Raw genomic sequence first — 17,932 nt, 5'->3', positions numbered from 1 at the left:
TGTGACAATACCATATATTTGGCATTTTTCACTAATTTATTAGTCTCCTGCTCCTCTTGTTTCAGGCTGAAATGAATATCAGCTTTCAGTTGGAAATGGCTGGGTGGATTGGAAATTGACGAATTCTCACTTGATTTTACTAACACTCTTGTTTCTTTTCCTTGAATTTTGAAATCCCAATAATAAGGAGCTGTCCTGAGGGGTATATTATTCAAATTCTTCAAAGGGGCTAATGCATTCATCTTTTCAATTTGTTTATGAAAAGATCTTTTCCCTTCACTATAGAGAGTTCTAATGCTTTCCTCAGATCTGAATAAACACATACTTGTTTTTATTTATGAGTGGAGAAGCATTTCATTACAGTGCCAATGAACATTTTGCCTCCTACAACAAAAATAGCGCTGCATTTTAATTGTTCTTAGGTTTATTTAAATTTTAAATCACTAGGTATTTATCTCTCTCTGTTGCAAGGTTAAGTGCTGAATACAAGGAAATTTGATCACAATGGTTAACTTTCATAAACAGTTTTCGGGCTTATCAGCAGGAAGTCGAGCAAGGTGACTTCCTGCAAGCTGGTGCTCTGTAAGAGCAGCACTTCTCTCCAATGAAAATGATATTGTTCATTGTATAACGTGCGGTTCAGCTGCCTTGGGGACTCGGTTAAATTCTACTATAGGTGTAAAATGGGCTGAGATGAAGATCTCTGACCCAGAGATGGAGGGAGGGCCAGCCTATATTATTATCCCGATGGAGCATGTTGTGCTGACTGTGGTGTTCGTTCTCTGTGCGCGATTATTCCAACACCTGCTCAAGACATTTGCACCTGGTGTGATTCAGCTGTGCCCTCATTTAATGATGACCAAAGCATGGAAGAGGAGGGAGCTGAAACCACAATCCCAACTGGTGTTTTTAATTTATTTTCACTGAACATACCTGGTTTCCTCTTACCAGATGTTCTTTGTGATTGCCTGCAAGATCATGTTAGTGCAGGTTAGTAGGACTGGTCTTTCAGTGGGGTTGACTAAAGTTTCTAATAGTATACGGTGCTTATATCAGCAATCCTTGCTGAAATATAGGGGCAGCTGCAGCACCTACCTCATTCCTTATACCATCCCTGATCTCCCACACCCAGCAGTTGTTACTTCTTGGGAGTGGCATACTGCTCAACAAAATAGCTATGAATTCTAATTGGCTCCCAAAAATACCACAGTCTCCTCGGCTGCTAAGTTGTGCGGAGAATGCAGTTAATGTTAAAGAATTTTATTTTGCAAATAAACACTGTACTACTGGTAGCTGTAGGATTGCATCTCAGATGAAAAGCTTGAAATCTCCCACAAAAAATACATCTAAAATGCTTTTCCTTTGTAGTTATGTGCTTGTGTTATAATTGCTAATGAATGTTTGTGCTTATTGTACTCCTAAACAGTAGCAAGCAGCTTTGAATCAATAGATACAATGCCTGCTGGTGCAGCAAATTGTCTCATAACCATTCATACTATTCTGTTTTGGCTTGAATGCCTTTAATATCTTCTACCATTTTTGGTGGTAGGGCTTTCCAGTTGTGCCAGATTATGTATGATTTCTGTGATACACTTGCATATGCTTGCATATCTTTGGTCTTTATAACCAAGAACTATAGTTCATTTTGCTTGTACCACAGCCCAGACCAGACTGGAGACCACAGTGTCAATTTGATTTTCTTCCATATCTTCCTTGCATTTTCATAAAATGTCAGTTTTCATTGAGGTCCACAATTGATTTTATACATATTAGAGTTTGGAATGGAAACTGACAATTTCAGCCCGGATGTGTACTCTTTGGTTTCTGTGCTATTTAATTCAATCATTGTTATTTTTACCTGCTCAAGTGAAAGATTTCTGTCCTTTCCTTCCTGCTTCTTTTTTCCCTGCAGGAAAATTAGCTGAGGAATTTCACTTGATTTTTTTTTAGATTTTGGTAAGGCTGCTTATATAATAATGCGTATATAATAATACATTATAATTATAATGCTTCTTATATCATTATATCAATACAATTAAAAGCAATCAATACAAAGCCAGCCTTTAATATATTTATTGTATCTAAAAGTACAATACAAAGCCAGTTCTTACTTTTTAGCGTAAGTACTTGCCAATTACATGAATTCTCTGGATGCCAGCAGGTATTTTCCCTTATTCTTAGTTGCGTCAACTACATCATCAGTCAATAGCATGCCAATAAATTGATAATTCAACTAATTGATTATTACAGTTATTTGTTGGAGGAAGGTAGATTGGTAGATGTTGATGAATGACACTTAAACTGAAGAACAATAAAAAATGTCTTAAGCAGCACCTCAGGAGAAGGAATAAATAAAAGGTGCTAGTTCATATGACTAAGAAAATGTATTTCACCCCATTCAAATGGTCCCAAGTCATTTGTTTTTAATTCTTCTCATAAGAAAGAATCAGTTGTGTTCCTATTTGTGTTGTATGATTTTTCCTAATAAAATGTTAAATGATTAATTATTTCTTTATACAATGGTAGGTTTATACAAGATGTCTGAATATGTTTACAATATTCGATTAAACAGGCTTTTTATGGCTTAGCTTTGTTATACTAAAATACTTTAAATAGAAAGGAGAAGTTATTTTCTTTTGCCAAACAGGAAGTTACTGTCCTTTGCTATCATGATGCTGTTGAGAAAAATGATCCATCAGGAACTACAGTCATCTCTGTTGCTCTTATTTGTGCTTCATTTACTAACCTCCCATACTGTACTGTACATTGCTCTTCTGATATTTTTTATATCCTTTGTATTACATGCAGTATATAAAGTAAATGAGTAACATGCTGCATTGCCATTGCTGCAGGGTGATTATTGCTCAGCTGTTCATTTTTCCTATTTCTTAATGTGCAGTATGAAAAGGTAATTGAGAAGAGACAAGGAAAGTAATTAGTTCAAGGTCATTGATCAATAGATAACACTCATAACCTGTTGTGATAGAAACCAGAAGCTTAAAAAACAAAGTGCCTATAAAGGAATTCTGCAGAAAGAAAAATAATGCTCTTAGTAATATTGATGCATTGTGGGGGTGTTGACTGAATTCTGGTAGATTCACCCCTGCTGGCGTTTTCACTCCCTGTGAAGGGAAATGTCCAGATTGTCTTTGGACAGCTGCCTATTGCCTCTGCAAAAACTGGTTGAAGCACTTTCTGGTCGGTTCTAAATATCAGCAGGCAGCATTTCTCAATAACATTTGTATATAAAGTGGGAAGAGTTTAGATAACATGCAAACCCAGCCACCAACCTCAGAGTTACTCTTCGTGGTGACTTGTTTTTACCATTAAACTCTGAATTGTAGTGTGATTAATGAGCTTAAGTGAGGAAACTATCAAAACATCAGGAGAATCACTAGCACATCTTTTCATGAAACCTCTGTGCACATAAATACCAGATTCGGGTAAGTACATTGGCAACTTATTGCATTGCTTTTTCTAGACTGTGAAATTCTGCCTGCAGGTTCTAGACTTTAATATAAACTTTTACTTATTGAGATCCCTTGTGGTTTTGTTTTTTGACAATTGAAAATTGAAAAATTAAGTTTTTTTATGGGATAAGATTTATATTTTTCACTCTTATACTACTCAATTGAATAGACTTAATTTATTTTTCTCTTGTAATGCTGTTTGCAATTCTAATGTGCAACATGTTCAAATTCAGTATCTTGTATAGCCAGAATGTATTCTGTATTTATGAAGGCTGGAGGAAATGATGGAAATGCAGTTTAACTCCACTATAATTAAAGGATTTGGCAGTGTTCGAAGGCTGTGAAATATCTGTTTAGTTTTTAAAAAAAGCTTAACCAAGCTGTATTTTCTCTGTGCCTTGTTTTCCAGCTGTAGTGATATTAAATATATAATCTGAAGGGATGGCATCTGTACTTCCATTTCGCTTTGCCAATATAATTATGCTTCAATATGAATGAAGAGGTTTGTGATGGTGCACACATGTATTTTGTCAGTTTGAGACCGTGCAGAGATCTAGTTATCATCAAAGGTAAAAAACTAGTGCTTACATGATGTAAACGTACCTTGATATTTAGGCATGTTAGACTTGTTTTTGTCTTCCTCAAACCTCAATCCTCACTGGATTTTCAATATGGTGTTACATGTACAGTATTTTTTTATCTGCCTTTGAGATTTTGGATAATATTGTTATATATACTACAGTAAATCTTAAAAAGGGCACCATGCCATGTACTATTTCTTTACATTTAAATAAAAATATCATACTGATAAGTAAATTAAGGGAGTTTGCATTTAAGTTGTCCGTGTTAATTATGCTACCATAGCACTCAAACCATACAAAAAACTGTAGGGAAAAATAGTGAAATTGGATGAACTATTAAAAATGTAAAGAAAGCAAAAGAAAGTTAGAATACAAATTTGCCTTTAGGATAGTGACTTTCATATAGTACATAGTTTGTTACAGAATAAAAAAAATACTGTTAATCCTGACTGTGGGTGTAAATCATGCAATATACTGTATTTGCATTATAACTTTCATAAAATAACACTTGGCCCTATTTTAATGCCTTATACCATTTATAGAACATTAATAGTGATGTGACATTTGGTTGGAACTGAGTTTGCTCTGTAGATACACTTATTTTCTGTTATCACCATAGAAGGCAGTAATGTAAAAGCCTTTATGTGTGATGGACTGTGTGATGTGCTGCATTCTGAGGCTGTGGTTAACTGGTCTGTAATCAGATTAAACACTTTCGTAAGATACCTTTTTTACATGGCAAAAGCTAGCTTAATATTGTATGTGTGAAGTACAGTACATTACTAAAAGGTTTATGCTTGATTTCCAAGCAATTAAGCTGCGTGGTGTTAGGATATGTACAGTATCTTGCATTTCTAAATCAAGGCAGTTATACCTTATTTAGCAGAAACTGTGAAGTGCCTCCTTTCATATGCTGTCATTGCAAAGAAGGACAGACTTTATCTACATTCTTCAGTAACCACCTGTCATCCTTTTCGCTTCTCTTCTTGCACCAGGTGTTATTTACTCCCTCTCCATCCTTCCACTTCCAGAGTCCATCCGTCTTCAGACCTATGTTCTTCAATAAATCTTACTGTACTGTACTAATGGAGTCTATAGTTACACTGCATTTCCAGAATTATACTAGCTTTTGTAATTGGCTGTTTTTCTGGCAGGTTATCATATTTATTCTTATACAGTATGCTTGTACATAATTGTTTCCCTAGATGAGGGTGTTTGTTAAACAAATGTTTACTTGAAGTAAAGGTTATCTTTTGTTCCCTGGGGCAATTAAGCAAGCCAAAAAGCTGCAGATTTCTTTTTTATTTTGCTAGTATTGATTTTTTAAATCTGGGTTCTAGTCTTCGATAGCTTTTATTATTAGGTCAAATTAAAACTGCAAGACCAAGGGAAAGCAGATATTGGGGGTGGCACAGCATGTATGCTGTTGAGAGTTCTGACCTGGCATGATTTCATCATCTGTTTTTCTTGCAATAAACTCTGGGGATGGTTGCCTAATAGGAAGTGAAAACTTCGGCAATTAGCCTCAAGTCCTCGGCTCAAATGATTGCATGCCAAGGGGATCAAAGACAAACGGTTTTGGTTTAGCTGAACAGACACATCTCTCCAGATTATATAGCACATTTTAGCTACATATATGCTGAACTCCATTTTAACATTACCAATTCTATTTTTTTGTGTGTGAATAGCAGTCTGTTGTGTGACAAGTGATGGGAGTTGACATTTTAAATGGAAACTTTTATACTAAATGCTTTGAAAAGGTTCCGGGGATTAAATTGCTTGGGAAAAAGCATTATTCTCCTAATATGTCAAAGTTAAGAAAGTATTAGTTTAATGTGGATTTCTGTTATGTTAACAGTGAAATAGAGACTGTGGCACTATTCCGGAGCGCCTGGCCTCGTCACTCTGTTTTTAACGTCCTTGTCCCTGTTCCTGTCCCTGATCTCGTTCCTGGCTTTAATTGTATGTCTTGGACGGATCTCCTGGCACTTGGACCCTGGACTGTACCCTAGTTTCCCATTTGGACTTCCCTCATTTGCCTGCGCACCCCCCATGCAGCTGGATCGCTGTCACCACCGCCTCCTGTTCGTCATCCAGTCCTTCCCTCACCGTGTTTTCCCTGTAGCCCTTCTCCAGTCTCTTCTGGATTATACCGTTATTTAGGGTCCTAGTCCTCGTTTCTTCGTCTGTTCCCAATCTTCAAACAGGGTACAGGGTATCCCACTACATCAACTGCCTTTCGGAAATGTGTCTCTGATACCCACCTACCCCATGACCTGATCTGTTTATGGGCTTGCACACACAGTACTTTCCATCTAAATAGTGAATAAAACATGTGTAGCTGTGTAAGATTATGCTGCAGTCAGCCCTTAGAACACAAGATGTCTCAATTATTATTATCTACAGAATAAGGTGAAGTTGGTTTTATTGAATCCATGTTCAGAAAAGGTCCTGAGTGCTGAACATATTATGAGTGCTATTAGTCCAATCAATAATGTTAAATTTATGGTTGGATATAAAGTTAAAATTGCTACATAAGAGATTTTGTTGTCTAAATTGGAAACATTGTAAAGTTTTGTACCCTGTATAAAACAATTGACTTGCTTGTTTTCTTGTTTTGCACTCTGGCATTAATTTGAACTCGTTCAGAGGTTTTGAAAGACCCACTGGTAAAGTGTAAAGGCACAAGATACTCTTTAGGTTTGTTTTGGATCAGGGTATTGAGTGCCTGAAGAAGCTGAGAGATATAGGAGCCTTAACAACGCTGTTCCTGAAATTCTTACCCATCATTGCTTCAGGACTTATCCTGGAGGGATCGGAAAATTTAACACTAAACAGAGTACACCTGACAAGATGTGCATCGCATGAAATATCCCTTCCTCCTGGAAGTAGTGGTCTTAGAAATACAGTATGAACAGTTGAGCCCCTCTAGTGAAGTTGATCGTTCTACTCACTCAGGGAGCAGGGTGAGCTCTATGATGCAGTTATAAATAATTAAAACCTGGCTGGGTCTAGTGGGCCATGACTTTCTCAGCTTTCCGGTAAATAGTAGGTCCCCATTGGCAGGCTTCTGCAACTAAGAGTGACATCACAGAGAGGTACACCTCTTCTCCAATTGGTACTGTATAATCTCTCCTGTTAGGTTCTGTGCATTTAGCCAAATGGTGAATGGCTCTTCAGTGGGGATGTCCATTTGACTCACTTATTCCCAAGCAGTGCATTCGGAGAGCAATTCCAGATTGTGTGGGCGTTTTTTTTAAATAATGGTTTTAGAAAGTAGAAATAAAAATTAAATGTCCTTTATTTTCAGTTTACTCCTTCTAGGGTGCATTCTCATATGTGTTTAATTTGGGAAATTGTCTGCATGGCCTGGATTAGTGTGTTTTGTGTATAAGTGGGTGTGTCATTAAATGGAAAGGTAGTGTTTAGCTGTAGGTTTTGGGAAAAGGTTTATGAGATTTTAAATTTCTGTAGCAGTCAAGGGATGGTGGTAGTCACTCTCTCTTTAATCCTGTATGGCTGAAAAAAGAAACCTCTGCTCTTATTGGAAAACTGTGTTAGGAATAAACCAACCCATTTTCTAAATAAAGACCAGAAGACCTCTTGGATTTCATAATTTCAGGTATTCATGTGCAAAGTTCCCTGACCCAGGACAGGAATGTTTCACAGCATGTAAGTATAGATGTGGGAAGCAAGTAGTTTTTTTTACACAAATTGAATGTGCACAGTAGTCCAGGAACCAAGGCTTTCTCTACACAGGATTTAGACCAGTGGTTTGACTACAAAATGAGCTGGACCACTTCAGAGAGCCACAGTTGAGCAGGTTTTAAAGATAACCATTTATCAACAATTGGTAGCAATCTTTTGTCATTATAATATGAATACCTTGAGGTCTTAAATGATCAGAATTGTCCACTGAGCTAATTAAAAAGATAATTTGATTAAATGCCTACCATTTGTACCAAGTTGTTGCTAATGTATAATTAATGTTTATGAGTCTTTTATGAATCATCTGGGGACTAATATACAACCTGTTGGATTGCTGCTCATCATACTGTAGTTAGGGCTGACCATCACTGCTGCAGAAGGATGCCAAGGGCCTTAAGTATTGTGTTCTTTTTCTGACTTTAAAGCCACTGGCAGTCAATTTGCAGTTTGCTTTTGCTGACTGAAAGGAATGTGTGTATAGTAACTTGTGAAAAGGGAATGTATAGTCTGATGTACAATTTAAAATCTAGTATGTTTAAATGTATTTTTTTTTCAGTGCACTTCACATAACCTCTGATTTGTGACTTGGTTGAAAGGTAGCAAACTAAGAAGCTTTGCACTAGAACACAGGCTACTGCAAACGTTCCACATGCTAGCTGATCTGCTAACAATGGTGAAGCATAAAATTACAGAGTTTTTAAAAGAGTTTGATGCATCTCCCATGGGACCTTCGACCACTGCAGTGAATCCTCAAAACCCATCCAGCTAAGTTTATTTGAGTATGGACGAAAGTGCATCCGAACAACTGTCTAAATTGAGCGATTTAAACATGATATATTGCGACTTTTGTTCTAAAACCGGTCAGGAAGTTGCAGGAAAAACTTTTCAAAGGGATGAATCATTTAAAAAAAGAAACATGGAAAAAAACATGGAGTCAGAAGCATAAAAATGCTTGTGATAGTGTAATTGCGAAGTGTGCCCCAAGACAGACACCTTGAGCCCGGGCTGTGTCTCACGCCTGTGAAAAAACAGCCAAGAAAGACTTTAAAGAACTGGGAATTAAATTTAATGCAGCCTACATGATCGCACCCGAGGAATTGCTAAAACAAAAGAACGGAATGGATGTATCAAACGCGTATGATAACGACATCGCATGTGCTGTGATTATTGGGTGCATTGCAGATGAACGGCTGCAAAGGCTCATCAAAGGCCAGTTTGCAGACATATCCAACAGTAGTTTGTGGGAGGTCATCTTGACAAAAGAGCCTTACTGTACTGATTTCAGTAATGTTTTGCATTTAGGTCAGATCATGTTTGTGCTACCCATATCAGCTGCACAGTGTGAACGAGGCTTTTCTGCACAAAACAGAATAAAATCAAAAGTCCGCAATTCACTTTTCATCTCAACGTTGGAGGATTTAATCAGGATCAGCTCAGAAGGCCCTTCACTTGAGCACTTTGATCCTGAGCTCTGTGTGAGGCGCTGGCTTGGCTCAATCAAGAGGAAGAGGATGCCTCAGTATACAGGATGGCCAAGTGACACTGATATTGTGATGGTCAATGACACTGGGTCAGACTCTGATGAATAGATACTCCATTCGTGGCTGTATATAGTTTTAATGTTCTAACAAAAGGAGTACAGACACAAAGAGGAGGACTGACCTACATGTACAGAGCAAGAGAATTCATTATTTTTTTTTAGTGTGGAGCCCTGCCTTAAATTGAGATTAAGGTTTTAAAGGTGAACAAGCATGGTATCGTTTCTCCCAAACTAAGATGTATTCAGCATAAGTACAGTAGTTCTAAAAGAAGAAAAGATACAAATCTCTGCTTAGGGTATATTTAACTAAAATTAACTGGGAAAAAACATTCCTTTCTTCCTACACTGTTATTGTCTTTGGCCTGATTTGCACTACTAAATTCTATAATTGCTTTCAGAAACTGGGTGGGAAACTTTGTTTTGGTACTGAAGTCTTTTACAGTCATCCTGTAAATGTCTTAAATAAAATCCAGTTGTACTGCTTTGTTATACTGTAGCCAACAATATTGCTCCAACCAGGAGGTCAGAAATACACAGAACCACACAAAAGATACACAGAACCACACAATTGTTGTTTTTTCCATTCATAGTTGCTAAACACTCAGTTGAGCAGGTACTTCCACTTGTCCTTTTGCTTTAATAATAATTAATAATGAGTGCTTGCACTTGTATAACACCCCTACTCCTTTCAAGAAACACCCTGGGATTTTTAATGACCACAGAGAGTCAGGACCTTGGTTTTACGTCTTTCGAGGGATGGCACCTTTTTACAGTATAGTGTCCACGTCACTATACTGGGACATTAGAACCCACACAGACTGCAGGGTGAGCGGCCCCTGCTGGCCCCACTAACACCTCTTCCAGCAGAAACCTTAGTTTTTCCCAGGAGGTCTCCCATCCAGGTACTGGCCAAGCTCATACCTGCCAAGCTTCATTGGGTTTCCAGTTGGGAGTTGCAGGGTGATATGGCAGCTGACAGTTGGTTTAGTGCAAACCCAGTCCACTACATTTCATTTGTGCTAGATACTTAGTCTACGTTTGACCTGTTTTTGTTCACATTTGTGTTTTTGGATACTGTCTTAGTTTAAGATTAAGGTCTTAGTATAAATCACACTGTCCACTTTCCTTGATAATCTAAATTGTGCCCTGTATGTTAATATGAATGCTGCCCTGCTTATATCTTTATCATCTGCTGACATATATAATGAAGTTGTTTAGTTCTGTGTAGTGTGATAGCATAAGTTGAAGCAGTGTAAAAAAACTTCATATATTAAACTATAGAACCCTTAATTAGGCATGACTGTACATGATCATTTACTGCATAACTGCAGTAGCATATGAGCTACCTCAGTCCTGCATTTAAACCACATCTTAAAGAAGTATAATTTAGTGAATTATTGTAATTTAGTGATAAGAGGTGTTAATTGTATCTGTAATCAACAGCCTGTAATGGTACTACTTAATAGAGCCTATATTTTATTACCATTATTTGTACTTTTACCCCAGTTTTTTTAATTCCTATTCCTTCCGCAAAGATCACAGGAGCTCATCATTCAAGGGTAACAGGAAAAGCAAACCTGTAATTTGATCAGAGCCACCACTTCTTTGTTTTAAATCTGCTCTGTAGTTTTATATGGAGATTAAAAGAGTAGAGATGAGTCAACTTGTGCAAATTTAGTTTGGTGAGTGGGAAGAAGTGGTTTCAGCTAGTAGGAATACTGAAAAACAAAATTAAAGAGGATAAACAATATTGGTTTGTAATGTAGAGATGGGATAAATAATGGGGCTTGTAATATAGTAAATGCATTTGGTACTTTACAAAAAGGGTTGCGGGGGTGTGGAACAGCTTACCCATGTTGTTGAAGCCTTTTAAGAAACAGTAGGTAGTTAATCAGAGGATCTCATCCAGTTTACTATGAATGGGTCAAGGTTCTTTTTGTAACTTTCTTATGTAAAGGCTATTGCTCATAGCCCATACGTTGTCATCTTGGGCTGTCTTACAGCCTGCATTGTGACTGGCATTTTTTAATAAGTGGAGCACAAGGCTGGGTGGGGTTGAGCTTCTTGGCATGCAATGCCAAGGAGTTCTGGGACCATTCAGGCACCTATGTACTTACACTGACATCAGAGGCAGATGTGCCACTCCACCAATTCTGTAAGGTATTATGGTGCTCGCAGCACTTAAGGCCAAGTAAGTAATTAACAATGATGAACAATTCTTAATCTATTTTCAGTTTAAAACTAAAGAGTGGGATTTCCGAATTTTGAAGAAGTAAACCACTCATTGAATTATGTAATGACTTCAGTATTGTAATTCAGAGGGTTTTTACAGTATGTTCATCTGTGTTATCCTTTAGAGAGTATTGTTAAATTCTTGATTGGTTTCCAGCAGATGATTTTTTTTTGCTATCAGAAGTTTGTTTACAGCTGATGTTCAGATGCTAAGGTCTTTTCTCCAGATTTGGATTTGTGGAATATTAAAACAAAATAACTTAATTCGTTAGATTAGATTAGAGACTTTAGGAAATTTTGCATTTAAATATTTAGTTAAGATTACTTAGAATACTTATTAAGTGAAAGGTTGATTGATTGTACAAAATAATCTTGTTTTCCTTTGATGGAAGGAACCATTCAAATAAGATCATTTTTGGAAGAAAAGGGAAAAAGGAACTTGGCCCCCTCTGGTTCACAATTGTTGACTAGTTTTTCTTGATAGACAATGTACTGTGTGGTTAGCTTAAGAAGCTAGAGACTTTCACGACCTGTTCCCAGCAGGAAAATGTTTCATTTTTAAACAAGAATGAGGAACCAGATTCAGCTGCAGTTCAATCCAACGCACTATCACCAGCGTTACAGCCTTGGTAGAATGTCAGTTTGTAAGACAGATGAAGTGGGATTGGACTGCAGAGCTTTCAGAATCTTTTGGAAAACATGCCACTTCCTGTCTGGGAGGTTCTTATTGCATGGGGATGCCCAGTGCGTTTATTTGGGGGAGTTTGTTCATGTTTTGGCCTATGAGCTGCATTCATGAATCTACGGGAATGACTGACAGGCTGCCCTGTTTCTCTCCGTAGTGTGTGGCTGCGACCTGGCCCAGGGGGGCTTCTTCATGAAGAACGGAGAGTATCTCTGTACCCTGGACTATCAACGTTTGCATGGCACCCGCTGTAACGGCTGTGGGGACTTTGTAGAGGGAGAAGTTGTCACAGCTCTGGGAAAGACATATCATCCTACCTGTTTTGTCTGCACCATTTGCAAGTAAGAACAATCATTCCACAACCTTGGACATTTTATATTAGAGAGTGGTGAAGTCTACAACTCTCTGTAGTATTCTAGAGATGTATTGTATAATGTTGTAACGTGCATATTTTCCAATTCTACTGTACCATCAAGCACATTCATTATAAAGATATTGGGCTTCATTACCAAAGTATTGTAATATTAAAAGGATACAGTGAGTGTAATTACTCATATCTGTCCTGTTACTCCTTTACTTTTGGTGTTTCATCAGATTGATAGGAAAATCCTATTGCTTCATCTAACCCAAATGTACAATCTTTTTTTTTTAAATGGGAATAAGCTATTTTAAGATGTCGGCCTAATATAGAACTGTCAGTTGTATTAAGAATTGGCTCTATCGCAATGACTCCCACGATGACTCCTGCACACACTTGGGATAAAAATAGACATACGACGTTCATGCTTCTCCCACTCACAGAGACAGATATTGGCTTGGCATGTACTGTACCACAGCACCTGATAGGAGAGGTACTGTACATTTTCTTTCGTCATCCCTGCAAGTCAGTAGGTAGCTAGCAAGAAGCAGGAGTTAAATTGAGTTTATGGAGTCAGCACCATGAATTGTTCAATATTCTCAGAAATGCCCCAGACATCCATCCATTTTCTAACTGCTTCTTCCAAATCAAAGTCGTGTGGGAGACGGAGCCTACCCCAGACATAAAATATTTAATCATGGCTTACATGTGAGTGATTAAAATCCACATGACCCTTGTACTGTTTGATTAGTAGTGGAGCAAGGCCTGGAAATTAATGGTCACAGTTGAATAATGAAGACGTTGATTCAGTTCTGCAGTATTTGGAGTATGGGACTAAAAAGTATACTCCAAATAGGAGCTTTTACTATGTTACGCCATTTGGGAGGCCCCAAGATTGCTTTTTAACTTACCTTTTTATAATGACGTAATGCTTATAAAAGAAATTAGCCATTACAAGTTTTCAATACAAACTCCAGCCTCCCAGGTCTAGGGCTCTGGTTTCAGTTCAGACCAGGGTATTTGTGTGTGTGGGCTTTGCATGTTCTCCCAGCTTTTACATTGGTTTTCAATGGGTGCTCCAGTCTCAGCCATGCCTTGTGCCCTATTCGTTTGCACTAGGCTTCAGCTGTCATAAGAGGATGGATTTTGGAACAGATATCCCAAGCTTTGAGTTCCATTAGTGACTCAAATTAACAGAGAAAAAAAACCCATGAAAATGTAAAATTCTGTCTTCCCGCAAGAAGTGTGCTCATCTTTTGAAAGATAATGCACTACAATAAATGAGTAACTGTACTGACAGTGGTCAGATGTAATGGAAATGTACTGTAAGTCTTGTCTTTCCTAGACTACTGTGTTTAGTAGTCTCAGTGCTGTCTGCATGCATCACATAGAATGTAAATTAGCCTCACTGCATTTTTTTGAAGGTGGCTTTTTGGATATGCTTTCAGTTTGCGGATGCCAAGAACATATTTGAAAGGCTTTTTGGATGGTAGGAAAGAAATTGTGGTGTCATGCTGAATAACCGTTAGAAATGTAATTTCCCTTCCAGACGACCCTTTCCCGCAGGAGACCGAGTTACCTTCAATGGGAAAGACTGTCTCTGCCAGAGGTGTGTCCAACCAATGTCTTCCAGTCCCAAAGAGATCAGCAGCTCCAGCAGTAAGTGATGTGTACAAGATACATAAACAAGCTGCAAACACACCACCAAGCATCAGGAACCTCCAAGGTTCGAGAGACTACTTTCTGCAAAGTCCAGGCCAATAAAATGTCATTTTAATATTGCTAATATAAAATTTAAATTATGATTGTAAACAACCTACTGTAGTATCCAACTCTTACCTAATGTGCAGTGTTACTGGACATATGAAGATTGCAGTGTACCAAGTAAAATACTGTATGCTATAGCAAAAGTGTGCTCAAATGTATTCAATTATCAATACCAGTTGTATTTACTAACTGTAAATATTGAGTATTGAACCTGTATGATCTGTAAGGAATAAAATATTTATATATTCTTTATAATTTCTTATATGGCTCCTAAGACATAAAGTATTGCCAGTGTCTGAATTGAACATAATATATATGCCCTTTCTTCTCCCTGACTTCCAAAGAGAACTGCTGTAGAGATGTTGTGTTTTATCATTGACTGATCTGGTTCTGGGTAAGGCAGGGCAGGAAACAAGCATGTGATCCACCTCAATAGATGTGTATCAAAGAGAATATTTGACAATGCTAGTTAGTCTGTTTTAAAATACCTTCTTCTATGGAAACAAGACAGCTGGGCTGATGGAATGCGCAACAGTTGACTGACAGTACTGCAGTACTTTATTTCCGTTCGAGGCTGACTTTTTATCAGAGCACATCTGTGTTTCTGAGTTGTGACTGGCCGCTGGTGGTCACAGGTCAATGTCAACAGATTTTAGAACTTGCTCTACTTTAAAGCATCCCAGTTTTTGACTTCACCAGGGTGTGCACAGGGTTTAAAGACTCAGAGCAGTACATCAACATGTCCACCTGTTAGAAGTGTTCACAATTTAATTCGCTGTAAGCTCCGTGGTGCCTTACAGGAGAATTAGTGACACTTTTATCACTGACTATGCTGCAAGCTCTCGGGCGCCCGCAGTGGCAGTGAAACCAGTGGGTTTGTGGCAAGGGAAGCAGATTACAGCCCACTCAGCTTTGTTGGTGCTGTGTGCCATTGCTTGGGGAATCCCCATCAGATAATATGTTGTATTTTTATAGAACCTTTCATAATGTATTCCAGGCTGCAGTTGGTCCACAGAACTTCATGTAAATTCTGAGTAAATGCTTTTACTGTTTGAATCACTTGGAAGTCTCAGTGCACTATTTTAATGCATGATGTTTTGTATTGTATTCTTTGATACAATTCCAATGTGCATCAAAGTGTCAAAAATCAGCTATACCATACGCCTGTCAGTCACTCTGCCATGTACACACCTGTCGACACAGACATGCTTCTTCAAAGATAGATACAAAGAAGATTGGAAGGTATATATACAAAAAAAGACAAGTTCAGTTATTAAAATCACCACTTTGGATTGTCATGGTATTTGGTTGATAGGATATATAGGTAAATAAAACAATAGATGCAAGATGGGTAATATACAGAATGTCCATTTTGATATGCAGCAGGTGTTAACTTTTTGAAAGATTATTTTTTATTTCAAGACAACTTCGATAACTAATAGAATATCATCAGATTTTTAATCTCTCAGTATGTGTTTTTTTGTTGTTTCAGTTCAACATTGCAGAGGTTTGAATAACTAAGAAGATATAAATAAGAAGAAAAACATCTTGACATTCTGTCTCGGATATACTAGATCTGTATATTGGGGAAAAAAAATAAGGTATTCAAAATTCAGAATTGGAAGTGAAAATACTTTTCAGGCACACATATATTATATAGGCACACAGGACAGATATTTTGCATACATTCCAAGCAAGTGGACAATTAATATTAATAATGTTGTGAGAAAATCTTAACGCTGCAATAAGTTTCCAGACATGTTAAAATAGTAGTTTCGACAGTATATTGTTGGGTGGCATAGTGGTGCAGTGGTTAGTGTGTTATCTCACAATACGGGGGCACAGGGTTTCATTCTGGACCAGGGCTGTTATCTGCATGGTGTTCTCCCCATGTTTTCATGGGTTTCCTATAGGTGCTTTGGTTTCCCCTCACAGTGCAAAGACATACTGATAGGTTAATTGGCTTCTGTCTGTGTCTGCCGTGCAATGGACGGGCTTCCCATCCAGGTGTACTCCGCATGGTAACCTTTGCTTGTCAAGAATAGGTGCTGACTCCACTGTGACCCTGCATTGCTGAAATGGTTAGAAAATGGATGGATGAAGAGATGTCAGTTTACAATCAGAAAAGTCGCCAATTAAAAAAAATTTGGTGAATAAATGAAATGGAACATTCACATTTAATTCTAGTATTTTAGTTATTTTATTCCAAAAACATCAAAGCTGAAGGAATTGTAGGAATATGCTAATTACATAAAGCTAGCTAGGAATTAAATGGTGTGTTTTTGTCATTCTTTTTGTATTAAATTCATTTCAGATGTAATGCATCGTGGTTAAATGACAAATGAAATGTAATTCTGGAGTAACTCTTAAAAAAAATTTAAAATAGTTTCATAAGTAAAACACTATGGGATCTATATTCAAAACATTACTAAAATAACATGAATTGCTTCCTAAATGTTTTGAATACAGATACTATATTTTTTTAAACGATACAATATTTTATTTAATATTGATCGCCCAAATCAATATATTTACAGTAAGTTGAATCTTTACATTCATTACCGTTTAAAGACATTGCTTTAATTTTGGATGCAGAGACTAGTTTTTGCTGAATGACTGTGACACTACCTTGCCATTCTTGAGTCTTTACAGAATAAAGCTTGATGGGTCAAATAATCCTTGCCAATATATCTATTAGTGTATAATAGTGTATTTGGATAATATATCCAAAGATTCATTTATATGGGCATCCTGGTTAAGGTCATTGTGTCCCTGACTGGGTAAACGATTTATGACGTCAGCCACCAATTATCCTGATTCTTTGTGTTTTCCAGATCGTACTTTTCAGATGGCACTCTAAAATACTTTATTTGTAAGGGGTCAAATTAATTGACAAAACTACACTCTACTATCATAAATTCTTTTATTTTTAATATTTATAGTAGGAAACACACAGAGCAACACTTTTTTAAATAAGTTTATCCATTTATGGAAACTAGAAGATTTGCTTATTATGGATGTACAGTAAATACTCTGACAGAAAAAAATATTTTGGATGAATATTTTTTCATCTTAAGGGATTAAATGACAGCTTAGTGTTTTCTTCCTGCTACAGGTAGTTTTTAGCCTTTCAGCTTCAAAGGAATTCTTGAATTTGAGTGAATTCTAGCCATTGAAGGAATTCTAGTCGTCTTTGTCAGTTTTGATATTTTTTATGCAGTGTTGAAGGTGCCTGATTGTTGCTGGACATATGAGCCCAAGCTGCTAAAATAAAACCTCCATGTCTGATCTTATGGACAGATGCTTTGCCATGAAAAGGACATTAATATGGGAGATGCTCACATTCCCAAATGCCAAAATGCTCTAATTTGCTTCCATAATGGGTTGCTGCTCAAGTGTTAAATCCTGCAGTGAGGCAGCCTCTATTTGTGCTTATTGGAGCGTGGGCAACCAGCCCTGACCCCTGAGACTTCAACCCCGTGCACACAGAGACCAGCTCATGTCCTGCACTTTTATCATGTACATTTCAGAAGTGTACCCCTCTACTAAGCCTTTTGTGTTTCATGATTTTCATCACAATTCCATCAAGAA

The 17,932-nt window shown here is 37.4% G+C and overlaps 1 protein-coding gene across 29 annotated transcripts in view; it reads left to right on the top strand.

Annotated features, from left to right (window-relative positions):
* ablim1b (actin binding LIM protein 1b) overlaps positions 1-17,932 on the top strand; it is a 165,298-nt gene that overhangs the window by 78,931 nt on the left and 68,435 nt on the right. For 28 of the 29 annotated variants that reach the window (XM_069189247.1, XM_069189236.1, XM_069189234.1 and 25 more), the window contains 2 exons: positions 12,374-12,557; positions 14,124-14,233. In XM_069189247.1, coding sequence (XP_069045348.1) covers positions 12,374-12,557; positions 14,124-14,233 — 294 coding nt within the window. Of the gene's footprint in view, positions 1-2,767; positions 3,444-12,373; positions 12,558-14,123; positions 14,234-17,932 lie in introns of those variants that run through there. The other variant, XM_069189245.1, reaches the window with a different exon arrangement.

This window comes from Lepisosteus oculatus, chromosome 4 (assembly GCF_040954835.1).
Source record: "Lepisosteus oculatus isolate fLepOcu1 chromosome 4, fLepOcu1.hap2, whole genome shotgun sequence".
NCBI classification, from domain to species: Eukaryota; Metazoa; Chordata; class Actinopteri; order Semionotiformes; family Lepisosteidae; genus Lepisosteus; species Lepisosteus oculatus.
The sequence above is the reverse complement of the archived record's forward strand: the minus strand, read 5'-3'. Positions and strand labels throughout refer to the sequence as shown.